This window comes from Schistocerca cancellata, chromosome 5 (genome assembly GCF_023864275.1).
Source record: "Schistocerca cancellata isolate TAMUIC-IGC-003103 chromosome 5, iqSchCanc2.1, whole genome shotgun sequence".
NCBI classification, from domain to species: Eukaryota; Metazoa; Arthropoda; class Insecta; order Orthoptera; family Acrididae; genus Schistocerca; species Schistocerca cancellata.
The window spans coordinates 144,210,412-144,235,760 of record NC_064630.1 but is presented as its reverse complement, the minus strand read 5'-3'; the positions used below and the strand labels follow the sequence as shown (position 1 = coordinate 144,235,760).

The window sequence follows — 25,349 nt, the reverse complement described above, 5'->3', positions numbered from 1 at the left end:
CTGTGTTGGAATTCCTCATTTCTGGCTTAATGTGCATGTTCCTTGGTTTTTTAATAGCTTTTTTTCAGTTGATGCAACATCTTTACTAGTTCCCATCAACAAATATATTTCCCTTTTCCCTTCGCAAGACACTTTAATTCCTCTAGCGATCTACAGTTTTTACATGACTGTTTAATTTCCTTTCTGATTAGTTCGTGGGAAAAGCTATTTTTCACATAATGATATGAATTTATTATGGAATAGATTGAATTTTATGCCAATTTTAATCTTAAGTGCCATTAAAATATATGGTATGAGACATCCAGAATGCTCCAAAATGTGGTTTCAGGTACCAATTTTTGTCAAATATTTTAAGGGAACCTCCTGTTTAGACCCCTTAGATCCCCTCGTGATCTATACCCTACCTACACTCATGCTCATAAATTAAGGACAATTATGATACATGGTAAAACAACACTCTGGTGGGCGGTTTGTGGGTTTAAATCACCTCGGGGTATGACCATGCGATGCATTTGACCTGCAGTCATCACACGGTGGCACTGGCAGCAGTCCACATACACAGAGGTGTGTTGGTGCATGTCAGAGTACGGTGCAGCGAGTAAGTGTGCAGACGTGTCAGAGGCGCTAATGGTGACTGTGTGTTGAAAATGGTTCAAAGAACACATACTGATGATATTATGAGGGGTAGAATACTAGGGCAACTGGAGGCTGGTCAAACACAGCAGGTCATAGCATGGGCCCTCTGTGTGCCACAAAGTATGATCTCAAGATTATGGCAACAATTCCAGCAGATAGGAAACATGTCCAGGCACTACAGTGTGGGATGTCCACAGCGTACAACACCACAAGAAGACCGATATCTCACCATGAGTGCCCACAGACGGCCATGGAGTACTGTAGGTAGCCTTGCTCGGGACCTTAAAGCAGCCACTGGAACAGTTGTCTCCAGACACACAGTCTACAGACGACTGAACAGACATGGTTCATTTGCCTGGAGTCCTTCAAGGTGCATTCTACTGACCACTGGTCACAGGAGAGCCCATAAAGCCTGGTGTCAAGAACACAGTACATGGTCATTGGAACAGTGGTCCCAGGTTATGTTCATGGACAAGTCCAGGTATAGTTTGAACAGTGATTCTCGCTGGGTTTTCATCTGGCATGAACCAGGAACCAAATACCAACCCCTTAATGTCCTTGAAAGGGACCTGTATGGAGGTCATGGTTTGATGGTGTGGGGTGGGATTATGATTGGTGCACGTACACCGCTGCATGTCTTTGACAGAGGAACTGTAACAGGTCAGGCGTATTGGGACATCATTTTGCACCAGTAGGTCTGCCTTTTCAGGGGTGCAGTAGATCCCAGCTTCCTCCTGATGGATAATAACGCACAGCCCCACCGAGCTCCAATCGTGGAGTACCTTGAAACAGAATATATCAGGCGAATGGAGTGGCCTGCCTGTTCTCCAGACTTAAACCCCATCGAATACGTCTGGGATGCTCTCGGTCGATGTATCGCTGCACATCTTCAAACTCCTAGGACACTTCCGGAGCTTAGACAGGCACTGGTGCAGGAATGGGAGGCTATACCCCAGCAGCTGCTCGAGCACCTGATTCAGGGTATGCCAACCCGTTATGCAGCTTGTTTATGTGTGCATAGTGAACATATCCCATATTGATGTCGGGGTACATGCGCAGGAAACAGTGGCGTTTTGTAGCACATGTGTTTTGGGACGGTTTTCTCAACAATACTGTGGACTTGCAGAACATTGTCGTGTGTGTTTCCTATGCACCTATGCTATTAGTGCCAGTTCTGTGTAGTGCCACGTTGTGTGGCACCACATTCTACAATTATCCTTAATTTATGAGCATGAGTGTATAAACCATCATCATCCCTCCCCAATAATTTAGCTCTGGTAGTGCTCAAGATCTTCAGTCAGCAGTCGTTGAAGTGTGGCACTATCCAATTCATTTATTGTTATCAGTTAAGGAAATATAAAGAACATGAACTTACGTAAGTATAGATTAAAATTCTGTCAGTGTATTTGAGGGTCTAACAAGAAGAAGGAGAAGGAGAAGAAGAAGAAGAACAATCAAATCATGGGAAATGTTCATGCAAATCATGGAAAGGATGAATGAATTAAAACAACTTCAGGATGATACAAAGATTTAACAAAAATGTAAGTTAGAAGTGTTAAAAAAGATGGTACAGAAACTGTTCTCAGTAAAAAATGAAATCAATGCTGCGTGTGTCATGATCACAAAATGAGCATAGCACTCTTCAGAGTGGACACTGAGGGCCAGTTAGCAATAGTGAATAGTGAGGTATCAAAACATAAATATGGATCTAATCAGAAAATTTTTCAGTTGGCAGCGAGACTTAGCAGGTCTGCCATGAAATGGCTGAAGTGAACAGCAGAGAGATCAAAATTCTGTCTTGATTAAATTGGAAACAAAAGAAACAGACAACATTAATGAAATGGAACAACAAGTCATAACACATGCTAAGCAATGCAAAGACCGTGTGGACAGAAAAACTGTGCAGACTCAGAGGTGCCTCTTATATAAGTTATGACTGAATAATGAGATGCCTGCCAGTGTGGGTGTGACTCAGAGATAGAAACACACAAATTTGCCAGCAGTGATTTGTTCCTTCTTTTTATCCTCTTCTGCTTATTAGGAACATGGGAATTTTAGACAGACATCTCCCATGGCAGGTTAAACAGGTATTTCAGATGAGCTTAAGTATGAAATAAAGAAGGGAGTTCTAAACAATATTTCCATTTTTAAACAAATGGTGGTGTCCATCACATAATATTCTTAAGATATTTTCAGAATGCAATACCAAAAGCTTGGGGTGGCCACAAAAGTGTTCGATTTATGGTGGAGACAGTGCCCAGTGGGGTACGGCAAACTTGAAGAGTTTTACATCAAGCAAACAATTTTCATGGGGATTTAAATCAAAGTTCTGGTCAGAAGGAGCAAAAATAAACTTACAGTTTGAACTTTTTGAAGCCATATACAGAAAGAATGGGTGGTAAATGGCATTTTGTAGAATATTATTTGGATGAAACTAAGTATTTAGATGAATCGGTTAATGAATCCCGTTCAATAGAAATACTCGCTAGTCATTCACCTAATAGAGAGAGTGTGGGAGGTAATGGCAGGGAAAAAGTGAAACAGTACAGAGCAATTCCTAGAATTTATAAATAAGGTAGATTATTTATTCAGTTCTGCAGAAAGAGTTAAAACCAAAAGGACGAATTCTGCAGATGTCCGTGGAGAAGGAAACTATAATCGCAATAGAAAACAGAGGTACTGAAATAATTTTAACAGAAGGAGTAACAATTAATATAAAAACAGGTAGAATTATGGTCATCAAAGCAATATAATGAATTTGACACCACAAATAGAAATTAAGGAACAGGGACGACATCAAAATCAGCTGCACCAACCAAGTACTTTGAATGGCACCCTGTCATTTATAACAGCTGATTTCAAGAGGGTCAGTTGTTCAAGATGAGTTATTGGAAGAGGTGGAGAGAGAAACCCCTATACTAAATAATTTATGTGTGACATGAAAAATCATGGGGAAAAAGAGTAGATATGGTAGTGTATACTGCAAGTGAAGTTAGTATAATACTCAAGGGATTTTGTGAGGAAAATCGGGGAAAATGGAAGCATGACCTTCACTCAAATAACTAAACTTCATTTCACAGGTGTCACAGCTTCCAAAAGAAAGAAGATTGAGGAGGATGTTTTATTAGCTTTTGACACTGAAGGAACGCATTTCCAGCAATCCAGGTTACTGGTAGCAGATTAGAATCTGAAAATTTTATTGGGCCTTGAGTGGTGGTATCCAATGCAGTAGTAATACTAATGGTAAAGTTAAAAGCATCACATTAGAGAATACTAAACATATAATTCAGAATGCTGAATCAATGGGGAACAGCTCATAGGCAGTAACTGATAACAGTAGGTACGAAGATAATAAGGAAACTAGCCAGTATGTTGACAGTATTTGTGGAAATAAAACAAAAAAAATTATTTCCACTGTTTATAGGGACTCATCTAATAGCTAAATTCCCTCTTCCTAAAGTGGTAATAAAGGTCACTCCAAACTCAGAAGAACAGAAGGCTTCTACTATATGCAGAATTTTAAGAAAGAACATAAAGGAACTATGTTGTTGTTGTTGTTGTTGCCTTCAGTCTTGAGACTAGTTTGATGCAGCTCTCCATGCTACTCTATCCTGTGCAAGCTTCTTCATCTCCCAGTACTTACTGCAACCTACATTCTTCTGAATCTGCTTAGTGTATTCATCTCTTGGTCTCCCTCTACGATTTTTACCCTCCACGCTGCCCTCCAATGCTAAATTTGTGATCCCTTGATGCCTCAGAACATGTCCTACCAACCGGTCCCTTCTTCTTGTCAAGTTGTGCCACAAACTCCTCTTCTCCCCAATTCTATTCAATACCTCCTCATTAGTTATGTGATCTACCCATCTAATCTTCAACATTCTTCTGTAGCACCACATTTCGAAAGCTTCTATTCTCTTCTTGTCCAAACTATTTATCGTGCATGTTTCACTTCCATACATGGCTACACTCCATACAAATACTTTCAGAAACAACTTCCTAAATCTATACTCGATGTTAACAAATTTCTCTTCTTCAGAAAAGCTTTCCTTGCCATTGCCAGTCTACATTTTATATCCTCTCTACTTCGACCATCATCCGTTATTTTGCTCCCCAAATAGCAAAACTCTTTTACTACTTTAAGTGTCTCATTTCCTAATCTAATTCCCTCAGCATCACCCGACTTCATTCGACTACATTCCATTATCCTCATTTTGCTTTTGTTGATGTTCATCTTATATCCTCCTTTCAAGACACTGTCCATTCCGTTCAACTGCTCTTCCAAGTCCTTTGCTGTCTCTGACAGAATTACAATGTCATCGGCGAACCTCAACATTTTTATTTCTTCTCCATGGACTTAAATACCTACTCCAAATTTTTCTTTTTTTCCTGTACTGCTTGCTCAATATACAGATTGAATAACATCGGGGACAGGCTACAACCCTGTCTCACTCCCTTCCCAACCGCTGCTTCCCTTTCATGCCCCTCGACTCTTATAACTGCCATCTGGTTTCTGTACAAATTGTAAATAGCCTTTCGCTCTCTGTATTTTACCCCTGCCACCTTTAGAATTTGAAAGAGAGTATTCCAGTCAACTATAGATAAACTATAGATAAAACAACTATAGATAAAACAATTTCACTTCCAATCAAAGAAACAGTTAGTGTTACGCCACATGTAGACTCTGATAATCAAGGTATGGATAAACCAATCACCACCACAAATAAGGAATTCCAGAGCTTGTAATGACGCAGGAATGAACAACAGACACAGCATCTCCAACAAGGTCTTATATGTCTATGTTGGACAAATTACTAGTAAAAAATGGGAAATTAACCACTGCGGGGAAAAAATGGATTATATGGTAAAATTAACTGTGCAAGCTGCTCCCAAACCTGAGTAATTTTGATCATTTAAATTTTAGAAAATGGTCCAATGAGGCCTCAACAGGGTGATCATAACTAAGGAAAGGTTTAGTGATAACCTGCAGGAATTATTTTCATTGAATTATGAGGAACCAGTTAGATTACCTCCACTGGTGAAGACTATAAAGGTGTACATACGAAGAAGTGTGAACTGTCAAGGAAGGTTGCTCAAAGAATAAAAGAAGATGACTGTTTTCGTGACAATAACAAATATTTTATAGTAACTACCAGATCACAATGGGATGGGATACACTACACTATTTTGGCTAGGAAACCGTGGTCAGAGAAATGCAGTACAAAAAAGGAGTGCAAATAGCACGGAAGCTTTGATCAACATGTTAGCTGTATCCCATCAGGCTATATGAACTATTTAGAGTGGTCACCTTATATTTTATTTTACATTACAAATTTTGTACATATTGCAAAGTGAATTTATGTTATGGCAGGTAATAAACAGATTGGACAGGAAAGGCAATTGCTAATGTATGTACCCAAACAGCAATTTTCCCCCCTTTTATTGCCCCCCTTTTTTGTGTATGTTTAACAGTGTGAGACCATATATGTAAACTAAATTAAGAATGAGTAGCAGGTTGGTGGAAGCAGTATAACAAGGAGAATGACTGATAATAAGCCAAAGAGGATAATACAGTGACTAGAGATGTGACTGTCTTATGGAATGAGTCAAATTAGTGAAGGTTGTGAGAATACATTAACACCAGCTGATTTTAAATATGGTTGTTGAGTGCATAGGGAAGCAATATAACTGGTGGAATGGTTTATGAATGGGCAGTGATGACACTTAAACATTAATGCTTATTAAGTGAATGGTGACATTGTTGTACTGTTGTTCTTTGGGGGAGAATAAAGTGATGTAGTAAATGTCCAGATTGTCAGTAAGGCAAATACTTCGGAAAAAGATATTTTGTCATGAATTAGGTGAATGATAATATATGATGGTAAAATAGTTAGGAAATAATGCCCAGTGGACTTCTGGGTACATATTTTTATTGTGTCATCAATCAGAGGATCTTATGATGGTAATTAGAATATGTAGGGCAGGCTTAGAGGAAGCTGACAGTAATTGGGGATACATTTTGCTGACGGTTCACAAGACAGAAAAAGAAAAATTGCCCTATAAAAACTTATAATTAGATTGCTGAGGAATGGAGTAAACTGGAGGAAATTTAATGGTTACCACCTAATGACTGAGGTATCTGATGCTTGCAGGCTCACTGATATGAGGAACTATCCACATAAGAGAAAGAGAGGGTGTACTACATGATACAGTCATGAAAGTAAAAAGCACTTCTCAGTCTTCTCTCACTTAGTGCCCATCATCAGACCTTTTAAAATGAAACAAAGCTTATGGTCACATATGAGGTTTTTTTGTGACAAAGCAAGTTTGTCTAGTCTTAAAAGAACTGACAATGGCCACCAATTAAACTTAGTCATTTGTCAAGTGTAAGAAATAACAATATTATCAATCTAGGTGGAATATTCAAATAATACTACAAATGCAAAACTTCCTTTCTCAGCTTCCACTTTATAAATACTTATACTCAATACTTCTTTCTGAAATTTTTACATCTCAGCTTCAAACTCTTTGCCTGATAAATCTCTATCATTTGCTGGGAAAGTAATGTCATTTTATTGAAAGTAATGTCATTTCATTGAGCTTCTATTTGTGTTAAAATTATAAAATGTAGTATCTTCTCTTCAACACTCCCATATACTATGAAGAAGTATAAGTACTGCATTAATATATTGTTAACACATTGCAGACAGACCCTGAGATTACTCATGTTTTGCAGTAACAATGAAGATGATTCTGTTCATGTGAAAGACTCATTTTCTCACAATGATTTATGAGAAAATGATTCGACCAATGATTTGAAGGTCATCCTAAGGTCATTACACTACCAATTGAATGTGACTCTGAAGCCTCTGTGGTTAGCTTGATGTTTGGTGAGAAGTTGTTTGGATTTTTTTGCATGGAGTTGAGCAGCCTACTACTACAAAACCTTAGTGAAACACAAAATGTTGCCTAAAGCACTCAAGAGGTCTCCTGTTACATGAAGAGACATGAAGAAATTCCTTGGCCTAATTCTTCAAGGCCCAGGGAGTAGACAACATTCCATTAGAGCTACAGATAGTCTTGGATGAGCCAGCCATGACAAAACTCTTCCTTCTGGTGAGCAAGACATTTGAGACAGGCGAAATACCCTCTGACTTCTAGGAGAATATAATAATTCCAGTCCCAAAGAAATCAGGTGCTAACAGGTGTGAAAATTACTGAACTATCAGTTTAATAAGTCATTGTTGCAAAATACTAAAACAAATTTTTTACAGACGTATGGAAAAATTGGTAGAAGCCGCCTTCGGGGAAGATCATTTTGGATTCCGTAGCAAGGTTGGAACACTCAAGGGAATACTGACCCTACGACTTCTCTTAGAAGATAGGTTAAAGAAAGGCAAAGCTTCGTTTCTAGCATTTGTAGACTTAGAGAAAGCTTTTGACAATACTGACTGGAATACTCTATTTCAAATTCTGAAGGTGGCAGGGATAAATATAGGGACCAAAAGGCTATTTACAGTTTGTACAGAAACTAAATGGCAGTTATGAGAGTCGAGGGGCACGAAAGGGAAGCAGTGATTGACAAGGGAGTGAGACAGGGTTGTAGCCTATCCCCGATGTTATTCAAACTGTATATTGAGCAAGCACTAAAGGAAACAAAAGAAAAATTTGGAGTAGGAATTACAATCCATGGAGAAGAAATAAAAACTTTGAGGTTTGCCGACAACATTTTAATTCTGTCAGAGGCAGAAAAGGACTTGGAAGAGCAGTTGAACTGAATGGACAGTGTCTTGAAAGAAGGATATAAGATGAACATCAACAAAACAAGGATAATGGAATGTAATCGAATTAAATCAAGTGATGCTGCAGGAATTAGATTAGGAAATGAGATGCTTAAAGTAGTAAATGAGTTTTACTATTTGGGAAGCAAAATAACTGATGTCTGTTGAAGTAGGGAGAATATAAAATGGAGACTGGCTATGGCAAGGAAAGCAATTCTGAAGAAGAGAAATTTGTTAACATTGAGTATAGATGTAACTGTGTGGATGCCCTTTCTTAAAGTATTTGTGTAGAGTGTAGCTATGTATGGAAGTGAAACATCAACAATAACTAGTTTGGACAAGAAGAGAATAGAAGCTATGAAAACATGGTGTACAGAAGAATGCTGAAGATCAGATGGGTAGATCACATAACTAATGAGGCGGTACTGAACAGAATTGGGGAGAAGTGGAATTTGTGGCACAACCCGACTAGAAGAAGGGATCGTTTTGTAGGACACATTCTGAGGCATCAAGGGATCACCAATTTAGTATTGCCAGCTTGTTAGGAAGAAAGAGAAAGCACACTTTCAGGTAGTTGCTTTCTGCTTCTTCCCAGATATTGAAGGGGCTTTTAGTAACACAGCCTGGAACCCATGGATAGAGCTGCAGAAGAGCATGGCATTAAGACCATTGCATGTGGGTGAATTAAGACCATGCTGAGTAGACAAAAGGTAGAAGCCACCGTGATGGATTTGAAGATGGTGATCACCACCACTACCAGAGTGTGTCCACAAGATGAGCTTTTGTCCCCATTACTGGAACTAAGTGGTGAATGAACTTATTAAGGAGTTAAATACTAGACATTATTTTTGCTATGGATTCAAAGACAGCTCAGTCATAGCAATACTTGGCAAATTTGTAAGTACCAATAAAACAATGGCACAATGCACTCTGAACATTGTGCAAAACTAGTGTAGGAAACAGGATCAAAATGTCAGTTCCAAAAAAATTGTTGTTGTACCATTCATCAGGAAGCATTTCCACGACACATACTGGAATCTTAAGCTGTTCAGTAAAATCCTACCATTAAAGAGAGTAGTGACGTACAATAGGGTAACCCTGAATGCGAAACTAACAAGGACCCCTCACATAAAGAATATCAGTTCCATGACAAAAAGTGCTTTCATGCACACTATATGGGCCAGTGATAAAAACTGAGGTCCAAATCCAAGGAGCACCTATGGGATACACATCTATACAGCAAGACTTATGATAATTTATGGGGGCTATACTAAAGTGCAATTAAGTAGAACGGTGGTTGCTAAGGATTATAAAATAGGTTGTTAAGGAGCTCAGGAAGGTTCAGAGACTGGCCTGTCCAGCCATAACAGCCAGAATTAGCAGTACACCCACTGCCGGGATGGAGGCCGTAATTGACATGCTGCCAGTATATCTTTTGAGTTACAAATGAGTCAGCGGCAAGTGCAAACAGCTAAAAAACTGAAAACCTTTAGGATATATAGGTCTTACACTAATATAATGAATGTGGTAAATAAAGGATTGGTCAGGGAAAAGACAGCTCACTATACAACAGCTTCAGCTGCTTCAAAAAACCATTCAATGTAACAATTGGAGGTAGGGAGTAGTGACGTACAATAGGGTACCATTCAGGAGACACAGTCTGGTTTATTGATGTGTCGAAAACAAACAAAGGTGGAGTGCACCCTACTCTAGAGAGTTTAATTTCTCTAAGGAAGATGGCTACAGTACTACAGCGGGAGGTACTCATACTCACAGTGTGCACAGAGCAGAATCTACATAGATGCCAGAAAGATCATAGCATCTATATTCATTCAGACAGCCAAGCAACTCTGAAATGTCTATCAGCACCTGCAATGGGATCAGGCCATGAACCTCTGGTAAGGCTATGAGAAAGCAACAGTGTAAACCTGCTGTGGGTCCCTAATCACCCAAGATTTGGTGGTAGTAAACAAGGATACAGGATGGTCAGGGCAGAGGTGACAACCCAATTTGTTGGACCAGAACCTGCTTCAGTCATCACTAAGTTGATGGTAAAAATCTAAAATACATAGCTGGATCAGGAGACAAACATACAGAATATTGGAATAACCTCAAAAACAGAATCATGGCAAGCTAATGATGCCAAAAATCAGGTTTTAAGAGAAGTTCTGCAATCTTGGGCTTGAATGGGAGGCAAATTAAACTCATGATAAATCTAGTAACTGGCCATGGGAGCTTCAGGAAATATCTGCACACAATGAGTGTGGAGAAAGAAGCTTCTGAGTGCAGACTGTGTGGTGTGTGGAATGAAACTGCACCACATTTATTTTTCCAAAGTGAAGCACTGAAGGCCAAAGGACACAAAATATTTAGTTTACTAACTAATTAAGAGATTGTATCTAACAAAAACCTAGTAAAGAGCCACCTATTACTCCACATGGGTACTGACTGGCTTTACTAGAATGGCAGGGATATATACCACACAATGAATTTATGAATGGTAGAGGCAACAGGGAGCTAAGACGACTGTCATTTTGTTTTCCTGATTAAATCAAAGAAAGCAAAAAAAAAACTCAAAACCACAGTGAAAACATTGCATCAGGCATAGAAACATGAATATGGAAGCTTGACCAATGAAGATGCAGCTCAATGGAAGCTGTCCACAGACCAAGAAAGAGCTTCCTGTGAAGGACAAAGATGCTAGTGTATGCTCACCAGTAGCACTAGTTGGAGCCATGGAGGGAAGAAATAGAAAGCCTGTACATCTACATGACATCTACATCTACATGATTACTCTGCAATTCACATTTAAGTGCTTGGCAGAGGATTCATCAAACCACAATCATACTATCTCCCTACCATTCCACTAACGAACAGCGCATGGAAGAAACAAACACCTTAACCTTTCTGTTCGAGCTCTGATTTCTATTTTATTTTGATGATCATTCCTACCTATGTAGGGTGGACTCAACAAAATATTTTCGCATTCGGAAGAGCAAGTTGGTGACTGAAATTTCATAAATAGATCTCGCTGCGACGAAAAACGTCTTTGCTTTAATGACTTCCATCCCAACTCGCGTATCATATCTGCTACACTCTCTCCCCTATTACGTGATAATACAAAACGAGCTGCCCTTCTTTGCACCTTTTCGATGTGCTCCGTTAATCCCACCTGGTAATGATCCCACACCACGCAGCAATATTATAACAGAGGACGAACGAGTGTAGTGTAAGCTGTCTCTTTAGTGGACTTGTTGCATCTTCTAAGTGTCCTGCCAATAAAACGCAACCTTTGGCTCGCCTTCCCCACAATATTATCTATGTGGTCTTTCCAACTGAAGTTGTTCGTAATTTTTACACCCAGGTACTTAAGATGAATTGACAGCCTTGAGAATTGTACTATTTATCGAGTAATCGAATTCCAACAGATTTCTTTTGGAACTCATGTGGATCACCTCACACTTTTCGTTATTTAGCGTCAACTGCCACCTGCCACACTATACAGCAATCTTTTCTAAATCGCTTTGCAACTGATACTGGTCTTCGGATGACCTTACTAGACGGTAAATTACAGCATCATCTGCGAACAACCTAAGAGAACTGCTCAGATTGTCACCCAGGTCATTTATATAGATCAGGAACAGCAGAGGCCCCAGGACGCTTCCCTGGGGAACACCTGATATCACTTCAGTTTTACTCGATGATTTGCTGTCTATTACTACGAACTGCGACCTTCCTGACAGAAAATCACGAATCCAGTCGCACAACTGAGACGATATCCCATAGGCCCGCAGCTTAATTAGAAGTCACTTGTGAGGAACAGTGTCAGAAGCTTTCCGGAAATCTAGAAATACGGAATCAACTTGAGATCCCCTGTCGATAGCAGCCGTTACTTCGTGCGAATAAAGAGCTAGCTGCGTTGCACAAGAACGATGTCTTCTGAAACCATGCTGATTACGTATCAACAGATTGTTCGCTTCGAGGTGATTCATAATGTTTGAATACAGTATACGCACCAAAACCCTACTGCAAACCGACGTCAATGATATAGGCCTGTAGTTCGATGGATTACTCCTACTACCCTTCTTAAACACTGGAGCGACCTGTGCAATTTTCCAATCTGTAGGTACACATCTATCGATGAGCAAGCGGTTGTATATGATTGCTAAGTAGGGAGCTATTGTATCAGCGTAATCTGAACGGAACCTAGGGAGCTAGTGTATCAGCGTAATCTGAAAGGAACCTAATCGATATACAATCTGGACCTGAAGACTTGCCCGTATCAAGCGATTTGAGTTGCTTCGCAACCCCTAAGGTATCTACTTCTAAGAAACTCATGCTAGCAGCTGATCGTGTTTCAAATTCTGGAATATTTCATTAGTCTTCCCTGGTGAAGGAATTTCGGAAAACTGCGTTCAATAACTCCGCTTTAGCGGCACAGTCGTCGGTAACAGTACCATCGGCACTGCGCAGCAAAGGTATTGACTGCGTCTTGCCACTTGTGTACTTTACATACGACCAGAATTTCTTCAGATTTTCTACCAAATTTCGAGACAATGTTTCATTGTGGAACGTATTAAAGGCATCTCGCATTGAAGTCCATGCCAAATTTCGCGCGTCTGTAAATTTTAGCCAATCTTCGGGATTTCCCATTCTTCTGAACTTCGCATGCTTTTTCCGTTGCCTCTGCAACATTGTTCGGACCTGTTTTGTGTACCATGGGGGATCAGTTCCATCTCTTACCAATTTATGAGGTATGAATCTCTCAATTGCTGTTGCTACTATATCTTTGAATATGAGCCACATCTCGTCTACATTTGCATAGTCAGTTTGGAAACAATGGAGATTATCTCTTAGGAAGGTTTCTAGTGACACTTTATCCACTTTTTAAATAAAATTATTTTGCGTTTGTTTCTGGTGGATTTGGAAGAAACGGTATTGAGCCTAGCTACAACGACCTTGTGATCACTAATCCCTGTATCAGTCATGATGCTCTCTATTAGCTCTGGATTGTTTGTGGCTAAGAGGTCAAGTGTGTTTTCGCAACCATTTACAATTCGCGTGGGTTCGTGGACTAACTGCTCAAAATAATTTTCGGAGAAAGCATTTAGGACAATCTCGGAAGATGTTTTCTGCCTACCATCGGTTTTGAACAAGTATTTTTGCCAACATATCGAGGGAAGGTTGAAGTCCCCACCAACTATAACCATATGAGTGGGGTATTTATTTGTTACGAGACTCAAATTTTCTCTGACCTGTTCAGCAACTATATCATCGGAGTCTGGGGGGCGGTAGAAGGAGCCAATTATTAACTTAGTTCGGCGGTTAAGTATAACCTCCACCCATACCAATCCGCACGGAGTATCTACTTCAACTTCACTACAAGATAAACCACTACTGACAGACACAAACACTCCACCAACAATTCTGCCTAATCTATCTTTCCTGAACACCGTCTGAGACTTTGTAAAAATTTCTGCAGAACTTATTTCAGGCTTTAGCCAGCTTTCTGTACCTATAACGATTTCAGCTTCTGTGCTTTCTATTAGCGCTTGAAGCTCAGTGACTTTCCCAGCACAACTACAACAATCTACAACCACAATTCCGACTGTTCCTTGATCCAAGAACATCCTGTATTTGCCATGCACCCTTTGAGATTGCAGCCCACTCCGTACTTTCCCGAGGCCTTCTAACCTAAAAAACCGCCCAGTCCACGCCACACAGCCTCCGCTACCCGTGTAGCCGCCAGCTGAGTATAGTGAACTCCTGACCTATTCAGCGGAACCCGAAACCCCACCACCCTATGGCGCAAGTCAAGGAATCTGCAGCCAACACGGTCGCAAAACCGTCTGAGCCTCTGATTCAGACCCTCCACCCAGCTCTGCACCAAAGGTCCGCAGTCGGTTCTGTCAACGATGCTGCAGATGGTGAGCTCTGCCTTCATCTCGTAAGCAAGACCGGCAGCCTTCACCAAATCATATAGCCGCTGGAATCCAGAGAGAATTTCCTCAGATCCAAAGCGATACACGTCATTAGTGCCGACATGTGCCACCACCTGCAGCTGGCTGCACCCTGTGCTCTTCATGGCATCCAGAAGGACCCTTTCCACATCAGGAATGACTGTACATCCTCCTAAAAGAAAAACATATCTCTGGTACTGACATCCCCTACCCTGTATGGCAGATACTGAACAAGACAAGAGTGGGAGCACAGAGCTGCAAGATCAACAAGCACAAGGGCCATTACATCCATGGTAACAGCAAAAACTGCAGCTCGTAGTAAACAGCAGGAATATCCCAAGTAAGGTCCCAGGATTAGTACCACTTATTAAAGTTAGAATGCCTAGATACTATTAGGATCAGAGCATCACTTTTTAATGTTAAACAACGGAAATTCCAGGTAGAAATATCAACAATGTAGGAAAAGATAGATAGATATTTACAGCAAGTAGAAACTTAGTAAAGTTAATAATGACTAGATAATATTAGGAACAGAGAATTGGTTGAAACCAGAAGTACAACAAAATTCTAAATTCAGATTGGAATATAGGCTACATGGCAATCACAGAATGGACATCAATGGTGGCAGTGGATTTCTTGCTGTGAGAAATTTGATAATGTCTACTGAGGTTATTACAGATTCTGAATGTGAAACAATCTTGGTAAAGTTAAGCATCACAAGTGGGTCAAACATGCTTTTACAAACTACATACATCATGAACTGTAGTGGCAGAGGACTTCAGAGAGAGCTTGCAGATTATTAGAAACAAGTTTACTGACCATACTATGATGATGACCATACTATGATGAAGACCAATTTGCAAGCTACAGAATAGGGTAGTCATACATCAAAACTAATGACAGACACAGGTGTTCATGTGACATTATTCTGAGTGTCTTGTCCAAAACTTACTTCGGGCACATAGAGGACCAACTCATGAGGGTAACATCTTAGACCTCCCAGCAACAAATAGATGCAAACTTTTGGAATCAGTTAAAGTAGGTGATGACATAAGTTATCATAAGGGTGTGATAGCAACAATGACTACAGGTGTTACAAGGGATGTTAAGAAAGATAGGAAAACATTTTTGCTTAGCAAGTGCAATAGGATACAAATTGTCGGGTACCTGTGCAGTCAACATCAAATTTTCAGTTCTGGGGATGAAGACATGGACCATAAATGGATAAAAATTTAAAGCACCATTTGTCATTCAATACGGTGTGGAAGAGACCCATTGCATTTTAATAGACATGTTAGAATGTTGCTATGAAAGCAATAAGAGCTTCATCAAAAATTAAGGAAGTCAAAATGTATGTGACAAACAAAAGTTGAATGAAGAGAACATGAGCATAAGGAGTGTAACGAGATAAGTGTCCAATGAATTTGAAAGTAAAATTTTGCCAACTGATCTGACAATACCCTGAGAAGTTTTGCTATTATGTAAGCAGATAAAAATCACTTATTAAATCACTCCATGACCATACTTGCACTGAAACACATGACAGAAAGAAGGCCAAAATACTGAATTCGGTCTTCCAAAACCGCTTGACTATGGATGATCATAACATGGTCCCACATCCCAATCACCGCACAAATACCAAAATCGCACATACTGAGATAAATGATTGTGAAATACAAAATCAACTATAATTGCTTTATAGTGGAAAGGCATCTAGTCCAGATGGGATATCCATAAAATTCTACAGAGATTATGTGAAAGAAATTGCTTCCTGTCTAGTAGTAGTTCCAACCTTCATTAAGAACTGGACCAAATGAAATACTGGTGGTGTAACTTTTCTGATAGATTACTGCAAAACACTGTGTTTAGAGTGGCACATGATGTAAGTGTGAACTGTGTTCTGTACCACACTTGATATTTGTTTTGAATACTTTTATAACAAAAATCAATTCATTGATAGTGTTTCTGAAAACTGTGCTTCAACAGTATTATAATTAATCTGATAAATTCTGACACTGGACTGTTGTTTTATGTGAGAGATAACCTGATTTATGAGCTATTTGTGTTGCAAAGTTAAGGAACCAATTGCTGTCACAACAATTTGACATCAAGTTTAATAAACATGTGAGAAAGTGACTCCAAAACTATAGAGTTGCATACATTATTAAATAAATATTATCCATTATTTGTTAAGATTTTCAGTTTCACAATGGACTGGTGTGCTACCAGAGAGGCTAAAAGAAGAGACAACAAAAATAAGGTCGGTTATCTTACAAAATGTAGTCAAACTTCAGGAAGACATTTGACACAGTTTCATTTTGTGAACTGTCTTTTAGTGAAAAAAATACAAGCCTACAGAGTATCAAAACAGACCTGTGGCTGGATTCAGAACTTCTTTGCTGATGAAATTCGACACATTGCTCTTAATGGAACAAAATAAACAGTTGTTAAGATAATTTCAGGAGCACCTCAACGAAGTGTGATACTACCATTACTACTTACAATTTATGTCAATGATCAAATGGATAATGTCAGAAATTCCATGAGGCTGTTTGCAAGTTGCCTATGAGAAGGTAGCAACACCAGAAGACTGCAGCACACTGCAGGAAGACGATCAGAGGATTAATGACAGATACAAGGACTGGCAGTTGACAATGAATGTTAATACATGTAACATATTGTGCATAAATAGACAAAGCAATCCATTTCTGTACAATTACATTACTGGTGAAAAACCACTGGAAACAGTAAATACAATAAAATACCTGGGAGTAACCATATGGAGCAATCTGAAGTAGAAATCCCACATTAAACAAATAGTAGGAAAAGCACATGCCAGCTTGAGATTCAAAAGAAGAATCTTTCATCCATGAAAGAAGTGCCCTAGAAAATGATTGTGCGGCCAATTCCTGAGTATCACTTATCAATGCGTGATCCATATCATTGTTGATTAATAGAAGAGATAGACAAGATCTAATGAAAAGTAGTGTTAGTGAAGCCTGACATTGTCAGGAAGGGGACAACAGTCTTAAAATAGTGTTTTGATGCAAAAACTTTTAATGCCTAGACCATAATTTTTTGTATAAGATTACAGCATGATGACTAGTTTTGGTTGTTTTCTGCAACCATCTTCAGATTATTCAAATTGTAAAAAAGTGGGGAAAGCGAATTGAAAAACACCATCATTATTTGCAGTCGTTCAATGATGTGCACTCATAGAAGGGCCAACAAGACAATGACAGTATGTAGCTAAAAATTTCATCATGAGCAAGCCAGGTTGTAAACTATAACCTCATAAGATGACAGTAATAAAGAAGGAAAATGAACAGTTACATCACATGTCCATGATTTGTAATTGCAAAGCAGGTATTATAGTAAAAATAGTATATGCAATGGTAACACAAACTGTCACTGTTCCATAGTCTGGCTAGCAAAGAAGTGATCCAACATGGCATATAAAATAGTCATCTTTATAAAATGTGCACAAGTTAAAGATTAAAAGTAAAAAGCCACAAGTCCAACCTGCCTGGCAAGACACATCAAAAGTAACTCGAAGTTCAGTCACAGGACTGTCAAGTAGGCATTACAAAGATGCCTAAGTGCAAGGAAGAATTGGACAACATTTCACTACGCCTCACTCCCCCCCACATAGGTAATACAAAATGACCACAATGAAAAAATCCAAAAAAACTGGAGTCAATACAAAGGTTTGCCAACAATCATCTTCCCACATGCCATTCATCAATTTCATGAATGAAACAGGGATGTGAGGAACAGATAATGGTATCAGAAGTACCCTCCGACACACGCCATGAAGTGGCTTGCAGAGTATAAATGTAGACGTAAATTTACATACGTGTTGTTATTGCTGCTGTTGTTGTTGTGGTCTTCAGTCCAAGGACTGGTTTGATGAAACTCTCCATGCTACTCTATCCTGTGCAAGCTTATTCATCTCTGAGTAACTGCTTACTGTATCCGTCTTTTCATTTCTATCTACAACTTTCGACATCCACACTTCCCTCCAATACTAAATTGGCGATCCCTTGACGTCTCAGAACGTGGCCTATCCACTGACCCCTTCTTCTAGTCTGAATGGGCCACAAATTTCTTTTCTACCCAATTCTACTCAGTAGCTCCTCATTAGTTACGTGATCTACCCACCTAATCTTCAGCATCCTTCTGTTGTACCCTGTACCACCACATTTCAAAACTTTGATTCTCTTGTCTAAACTGTTTATCATTCATGTTTCCCTTCCATACACGGCTACACTCCATATAAATACTTTCAGAAAAGGCTTCCTAACACTTAAACCTAGATTTGAATGTTAACATATTTCTTTTCTTCAGAAATGCTTTTCTTGTCACTGCCAGTTTATATTTTATATCCTCTATACTTCATACAGATATTCTGCTGCCCAAATAACTTAACTCACCTACGTCTTTGAATGTCTTGTTTTCTAATCTAATTCCCTCAGCATCACCCGATTTAATTTGACTATATTCTATTATCATTGTTTTGCTTTTGTTGATGTTCATCTTAAATCCTCCTTTCAAGATACTGTCCATTCCGTTCAACTGCTCTTTCCAGTACTTTGCTGTCTCTGACAGAACTACAATGTCAACAACAAACCTCAAAGATTTTATTTCTTGTCCCTGAACTTTAATTCTTACTCTAAAGTTTTCTTTTGTTTCCATTATCGCTTGCTCAGTGTACAGATTGAATAATATTGGTGATAGGCTACAACCCTGTCTCACTTCCTTCTCAACAACTGCTTCCCTTTCATGTTCCTTCATTCTTATAACTGCCATATGGTTACTGAACAAATTGTAAATAGTCTTCGCTCCTTGTACTTTACCCCTGCTACCTTCAGAATTTCAAAGAGAGTATTCCAGTCAATACTGTCAAAAGCCTTCTCTAAGTCTACAAATGGTATAGATAAAGGTCTGCCATCTTCCAAGACAAGTCATAGGGTCAGTACCGACTCGCATGTTCCTACATTTCCCCAAACTGATCTTCCCCAAGGCCAGCTTCTACCAGCTTTTCCATTGTTCTATAAAGAATCTGTGTTAGTATTTTGCAACCATGACTTATTAAACTGATAGTTCAATAATATTTACACCTGTCAGCACTTGATTTCTTTGGAATTGGATTTACTACATCCTTTTGAAGTCTGAGGATATTTCGTCTGTCTCGTATGTCTTGCCTACCAGATGGAAGATTTTTGTCATAGCTGGCTCCCCCAAGGCTGTCAGTAATCCTGACAAAACAACGTCTACTCCCAGAGCCTTGTTTCAACTTAGGTCTTGCAGTGCTCTGTCAAATTTTCTCGCAGTATCATATCTCCCATCTCATCATCGTCTATGTCCCGTTTCATTTCCATAAAATTCCTTTAAATTCATCTCCCTTGTACAGACCCTCTATATACTCCTTCCACCTTTCAACTTTACATTCTTTGCTTTCGACTGCTTTTCCATCTGAGCTCTCAATATTAATACATCTGCTTCTCTTTTCTCCAAAAGCCTCTTTAATTTTCCTGTAGGTGATATCTGTCTTTGCCCTACTGAAATATGCTTCTAAATCAGCCATTTTAAACTTGCTACTAATCTCATTTTTTGGACTTTTTACTCCCTTTCACTCTGCTTCATACACTGCATTTTTATATTTTCTCCTTTCATCAATTAAATTCAATATCTTTTGTGTTATCCAAGGATTTATATTAGGCCTTGTCTTTTTCCTATTTGATTCTCTGCTGCCTTCACTATTTCATCTCTCAAAGTTTTGCATGTAGACACATAGAAAGTGCAAGACCAGAGAGCCATATGCTATCATTCCACATGCTGGATAAAAGAAGATATGGATGGATGTGCAAAATAAGTAAAATAACCTGATAAATAAGTTTGATGACTAAAGCCAGCCTTACAAACAAATAAAAAAGCACTAGCTTTATTCCCACAAAACAAAAATTTGCCAACTAACAATAATATTCTTCGCACCATTGGTAAGACATCACATTTATTTTCTGATGACTTTTGTTCTCACAGATGACATTTATATCAGCACAGAAAACTAAGTAACATTAGTCTTCTTTGCACTAACATAAACAGCTTATTATCCCTATGGTGTTAAAAATATATATTCCCAATATTACAAGTTGTAATTTCCTATACAAATAAATAACTCAGACAGTTATACACATTACAAAGCAATATATACCTTGATCAACACATCTGGTTCACATTCCACAGCTTGCTGTGGTTGCATAGTGGACAGCCAATCATGCGCACCAGACACCACCTGCAAATCACAAAATATCAAATTTTTTAAGAAATATTTATGACAAAGCCATAATGAACAATGGAATGAAAGAAATATATAAAAAGAACTCTTCACAGAAGATGGATACAAAAATGAATATTACAGTAACACAACTGTTTGTTGATTTATTGATTAAATATCTGCTCATCTCATATAAAGCACAGGCCAAATTGTTATTTATACTGGTACTTCAAAACAACAAGAAATCCTATGGCTTTCACACAGTGATGCCTTCCAATATCAAAATCACAGAAGAAGTCAGCCTACTTTTGATTAAGAAATGTGATACACTCAACTCAGTGCCCAGTATAGTCTTATGATGAAGCTGTGGACCCTGTCTTTCTCAGAAATTGGGGAATTTCCATCTCACCACTTAAATGGAAAGTTCTAGAACTTTTAGGTAAACTGAGCAGTTAACAATTTATTGTTGGGAACAAACATTACCACAAACTGCATCAAATCAAGATATCAGCAATATTTTGTCATCGGACATTACTTCTTTTTTTTTTAAATAAACAGATCAAGTTGCCTAAATGACAGTATGCATAACAACTGTTCCTGCTGTTTGTAGTGTCACAAAGTCTCAGGCCATATTGTTATCTTATTACTGGATGACACTTTTGTCTTCTCCACCTGAACAACAACAGCTAAATATATAAGCCACATTGTTATCTTATTACTGGATGACACTTTTGTCTTCTCAACCTGAACAACAACAGCTAAATATATAACGTATGTTTAATACAAAGGAGTCTTCTATGGGTTTTAGAGTGGATCAAGACGATAAAGTTTTGAAAAGGAACCCCAGTCAATAAATGCCCAGTTTGGGTGAAAAATAAGACTGAAGATTGGATCACTTTCAAGTCTCCTACACAACAGTGGAGGTAATGAGCTCTGGCCTTTGTGCTCTGTGGAAGCCTCTGGCATGGGCAGTATTTCAAGTACTCATCATTGAGTTCTCTTCTATGTGACGAAGGATGTCCTCTTCGCTTCAAAGCCGAAATGCAGCACATCAGCCAGCACTCCTAGTTGCAAATGTACCTGTTTCTTACAGACGTTGATGTAGTCAGACAAAAATAGTATATGATATCATAATTTATTTTATATTCAAAAGTACAATTCCGAACATAGGTTCCTTTTGGAAACTTTATCTATTAAGTCCCCTGTACAACCACTAGTAGTCTGTAATAGGAAATCTGAAACACCCTGTATATCATGCAAATGGTTTTCTTCAAGCAATGGAAAATCCAAAATGGAGTCACCAACTCAGCATCTCTGCTATATGGTACTGGTCCCCCCCCCCCCCCCCCTCCTCCGATGTGAAGTTCTTGGTAACTACCCTTTCCATTTGAGGAAGATCTTTGTAGAGCCAAACAACACAATCTGTTAGCCAATGGCCAGTGACCACAAGAAGATGGCAGCTACACTGTCAATATATCCTATATTCTTTACCATAAAAATAATCATTATAGGCCAACTTTGTCATGTGATGTAAAGAAAAAGTTAGTACTTGTAACTCTGTTAAAAGATACTGATCATTTATTATATTGATGCTAGCAAGCTGATGACAGCAAGTTTCTGTAATGGATGTAAATAACCTGTGATTCAAGACAATTATATAAAAAAACTAAAAGTACAATACAGAACCTGGGCCTAATAATCCTACTGTAATTGAGAATTTTGCATGAGATCTCAAAATCGGTCTACACCATATGAAAATGGATAAATCTCAACAAGTTAGGATGGCAAATGAAAGCAGTAATATTCCAGAAAAAGAAGTCACTACTAAATACAGGATATTAGCCAAAGAGCAGAAGGTAACAAATAATATTAATCGTAAACTGAAAAACAATGAAGCCTCTATAACAAAGGGATTACTGTCCTTGTTGCACTAGAAAGACAATATGTAGCTACAAGTTTGAAATTTTTTGAGGAAAATGACGCCACCAAAGCAGATACAGACCTGACCACAGATCTGTAAAAAGAGATTGAAAACTGCTTAAGTAATACCAAGAAACTTATTAGAAATTTCAAAAGAAATAAATAGTGAACATGGATCCTAAGCCTTCTGTTTTGAGAAGTCAGTTTAAGATCCACAAGGACAGACATCCAACTCATCTGATTATGAACAGTAAATGTGATGCTCGTCACAAATTAGCTAGCCATTCACACACAAGTTAAAGAATCGTTTGTTTTTTAAAATAATTTTTCTGTTGCAAATAGTTTATATTTGATAAATAAACTGAAACTGCTACAATGCATGTCTCACACTGCCTTGCTTTCTTTTGATATTACAAGCCTTTATACAAATGCTCCCACTGGTTTGATACTCAAGATCATCAAAAATAACCTATTACATTGTAAAATATTGACATAATTACAAATCTCTGAACTTGTGAGTTTATTGAGCATGGTGCTAAAGTTCAACTATTTTATGTTTGTATGTTTGATGGTAAATTGTATGAATAATCAATTCCACCCCCCCCCCCCCCCCCCCCCCAAGAAGAAAGCTTAATCAAAATCCGAGCTAAGTAATAAGCTTCCGGTTATACTGATGATTTAATTTTTGCATTTGATGGCACTAACCAAAGTTTATAACAGTTGTTTGGCATTTTCAATAATTTTTGTAAGAAAATTTAGCATACAAAATAATTTCGAAACCAGAATGGTGAATTAAATTTACTAGATTTGATGTTATCATACAGCATAGTAAAATTAACTGCAATGTTCATCATAAAGCAACTTACTGAGACAACTTTATTCCAGCTGACTCTTTTCATCCACATGCCAATTAAGTAGCTTTCTTCCACTCAGCAACAAATCACGCTTTGATTAAGCCTGATCAAAATGACTGCAAGCAACAATGGCTATTAGCCAGGTGTAGTTGACCAGATCCTAAATAATAAAACAGCTACAAAATTTTCAATGCTTGGCAATAACAAAAGGACAGTTACAGGGGAAAACAAAAAGTTTATATCAGAACCTTTTTTGGGTAAAGTGTCATACAGGGTTAGCCATCTCTTAACTAAAATGTGTGGTTTTAAGGTTACATTTTTCACCAATAATAGTGTGAAGCAAAATCCAATATACACCCTTGGGGTAAATGAATATCCTTTTACCAACTTAGATGTTTACAAAATGTTACATATGTGATGACTGTCCGAGATATTATACAGGACAAACTGGAAGGGCATTCAAAGTTTAGTGTAAAGAGTAATCACTGAGTGAGGGAGGTAATAATGTATATAATTACACCTATGCAGAAGTTTTGCTGAATTCTGAACATATTCTGAGAAAACTAATAGAAACAGTAATTTTGCATAAGGAAGGAAAATGTTATGTTATATTTGTTGGAGGGACTTAAGATTTTTAAACATTTAGTTAACTGAGATGGTTTTATCTCGAATGAACAGCTGCAGCTTAGTAATAAGAATTTTCTCAACGGTGTTATGTCCTTACTCAAGGCCACTTAACGGCTGTTTACAGGCTGCATGCACTATAGTGACGATGTCATTTTCCTCAAACATACTTGCTCTTGTCAGTTGTTCAGCACTAGACAGTTCACATTACAGTTCCGTTGTCATACCGCCAGAAATGAATCCAAAATACACAACTATTTTAAGACGTTATGTTTTACTTTACATCATCAGTTTTAATTACATAGAAAGCTAAACAATTTTTTAGCTCTACATTTCATCTATTTGGAGCAACGGATTTGGAGCAACAGCCTATGTTGATACAGAAGGAAGACTTATCCAAAACGCCTGTAATTGTTTTAATGAAATTATGTTTTACAAATTTTTTCTGTTATAATGACTTTTAATTGCATTTTTTTAATATAGTGGATGTGCCATATCAGACTGCACTGTTAAAGGTAGACTTATAATATTCAATATTCACGCCTCTCCCCCCCCCCCCCCCCCCCCCCAATGATTAGACATAAGTTTCTCAAGATGATTATCAATGTGTAATCACACACAACTTTTATTTGTCTGGTGGTGTTGTGTAAGCAACTCAGCATGTTTATTTGTGCATTTCTTGCCCGTTACACACTTGGTACCCTCTACACGGAAGCTACCTTGAGTTAAGAGCCTATTACATTAGTTGATCAGTTTTATTCATGAAGTTCACACTGATGCTAACTGATGACCATGATTTATTTTATTATTTTTGAAGCAAATTTTTACTTGACAAGAGCGAAATATTCTTATTCTAATCTGTACCTTTACAACGCAAAATGTAACAAGTGTATACTCTTGGTCTGTAGTATTTTATCCGCATTTCATATTTCTGTTTCACTTGAACCTTTTGCAAAAAAATGTGCAATTTCTAGGCATCACAATCTCCTTCTTAAGATGATAATTTTATAATTATCAAAACCTTGGTCAAGGGTTCTAATAAAAATGTGCCATGCAACAGGTTGGCTGGCATTTTCATCATTTCCAAGACAAAAGAAAACAAATGGATCTTCGTGAACTTATTTATGAACACATTTGTTTTTGCAAAACTAAAAGTTTGCCCACAGAAGTTTGACATTCATGGAAAACGAAATTTGCATAAAATGTATCATTCTAATTTTAACATATAGAGAGTTTAATACTGGTACATGTGGTACATGCAATTTGTTACAGAAAAGGCTGACAACTTTTTTAGCTCTTA

General features: G+C 38.2%; 1 protein-coding gene across 1 annotated transcript in view; it reads right to left on the bottom strand.

Annotated features, from left to right (window-relative positions):
* LOC126188289 (zinc finger and SCAN domain-containing protein 2-like) overlaps positions 1–25,349 on the bottom strand; it is a 172,693-nt gene that overhangs the window by 95,407 nt on the left and 51,937 nt on the right. The window contains exon 3 of the mRNA XM_049929873.1: positions 20,589–20,669. Coding sequence (XP_049785830.1) covers positions 20,589–20,669 — 81 coding nt within the window. The remainder of the gene's footprint in view (positions 1–20,588; positions 20,670–25,349) is intronic.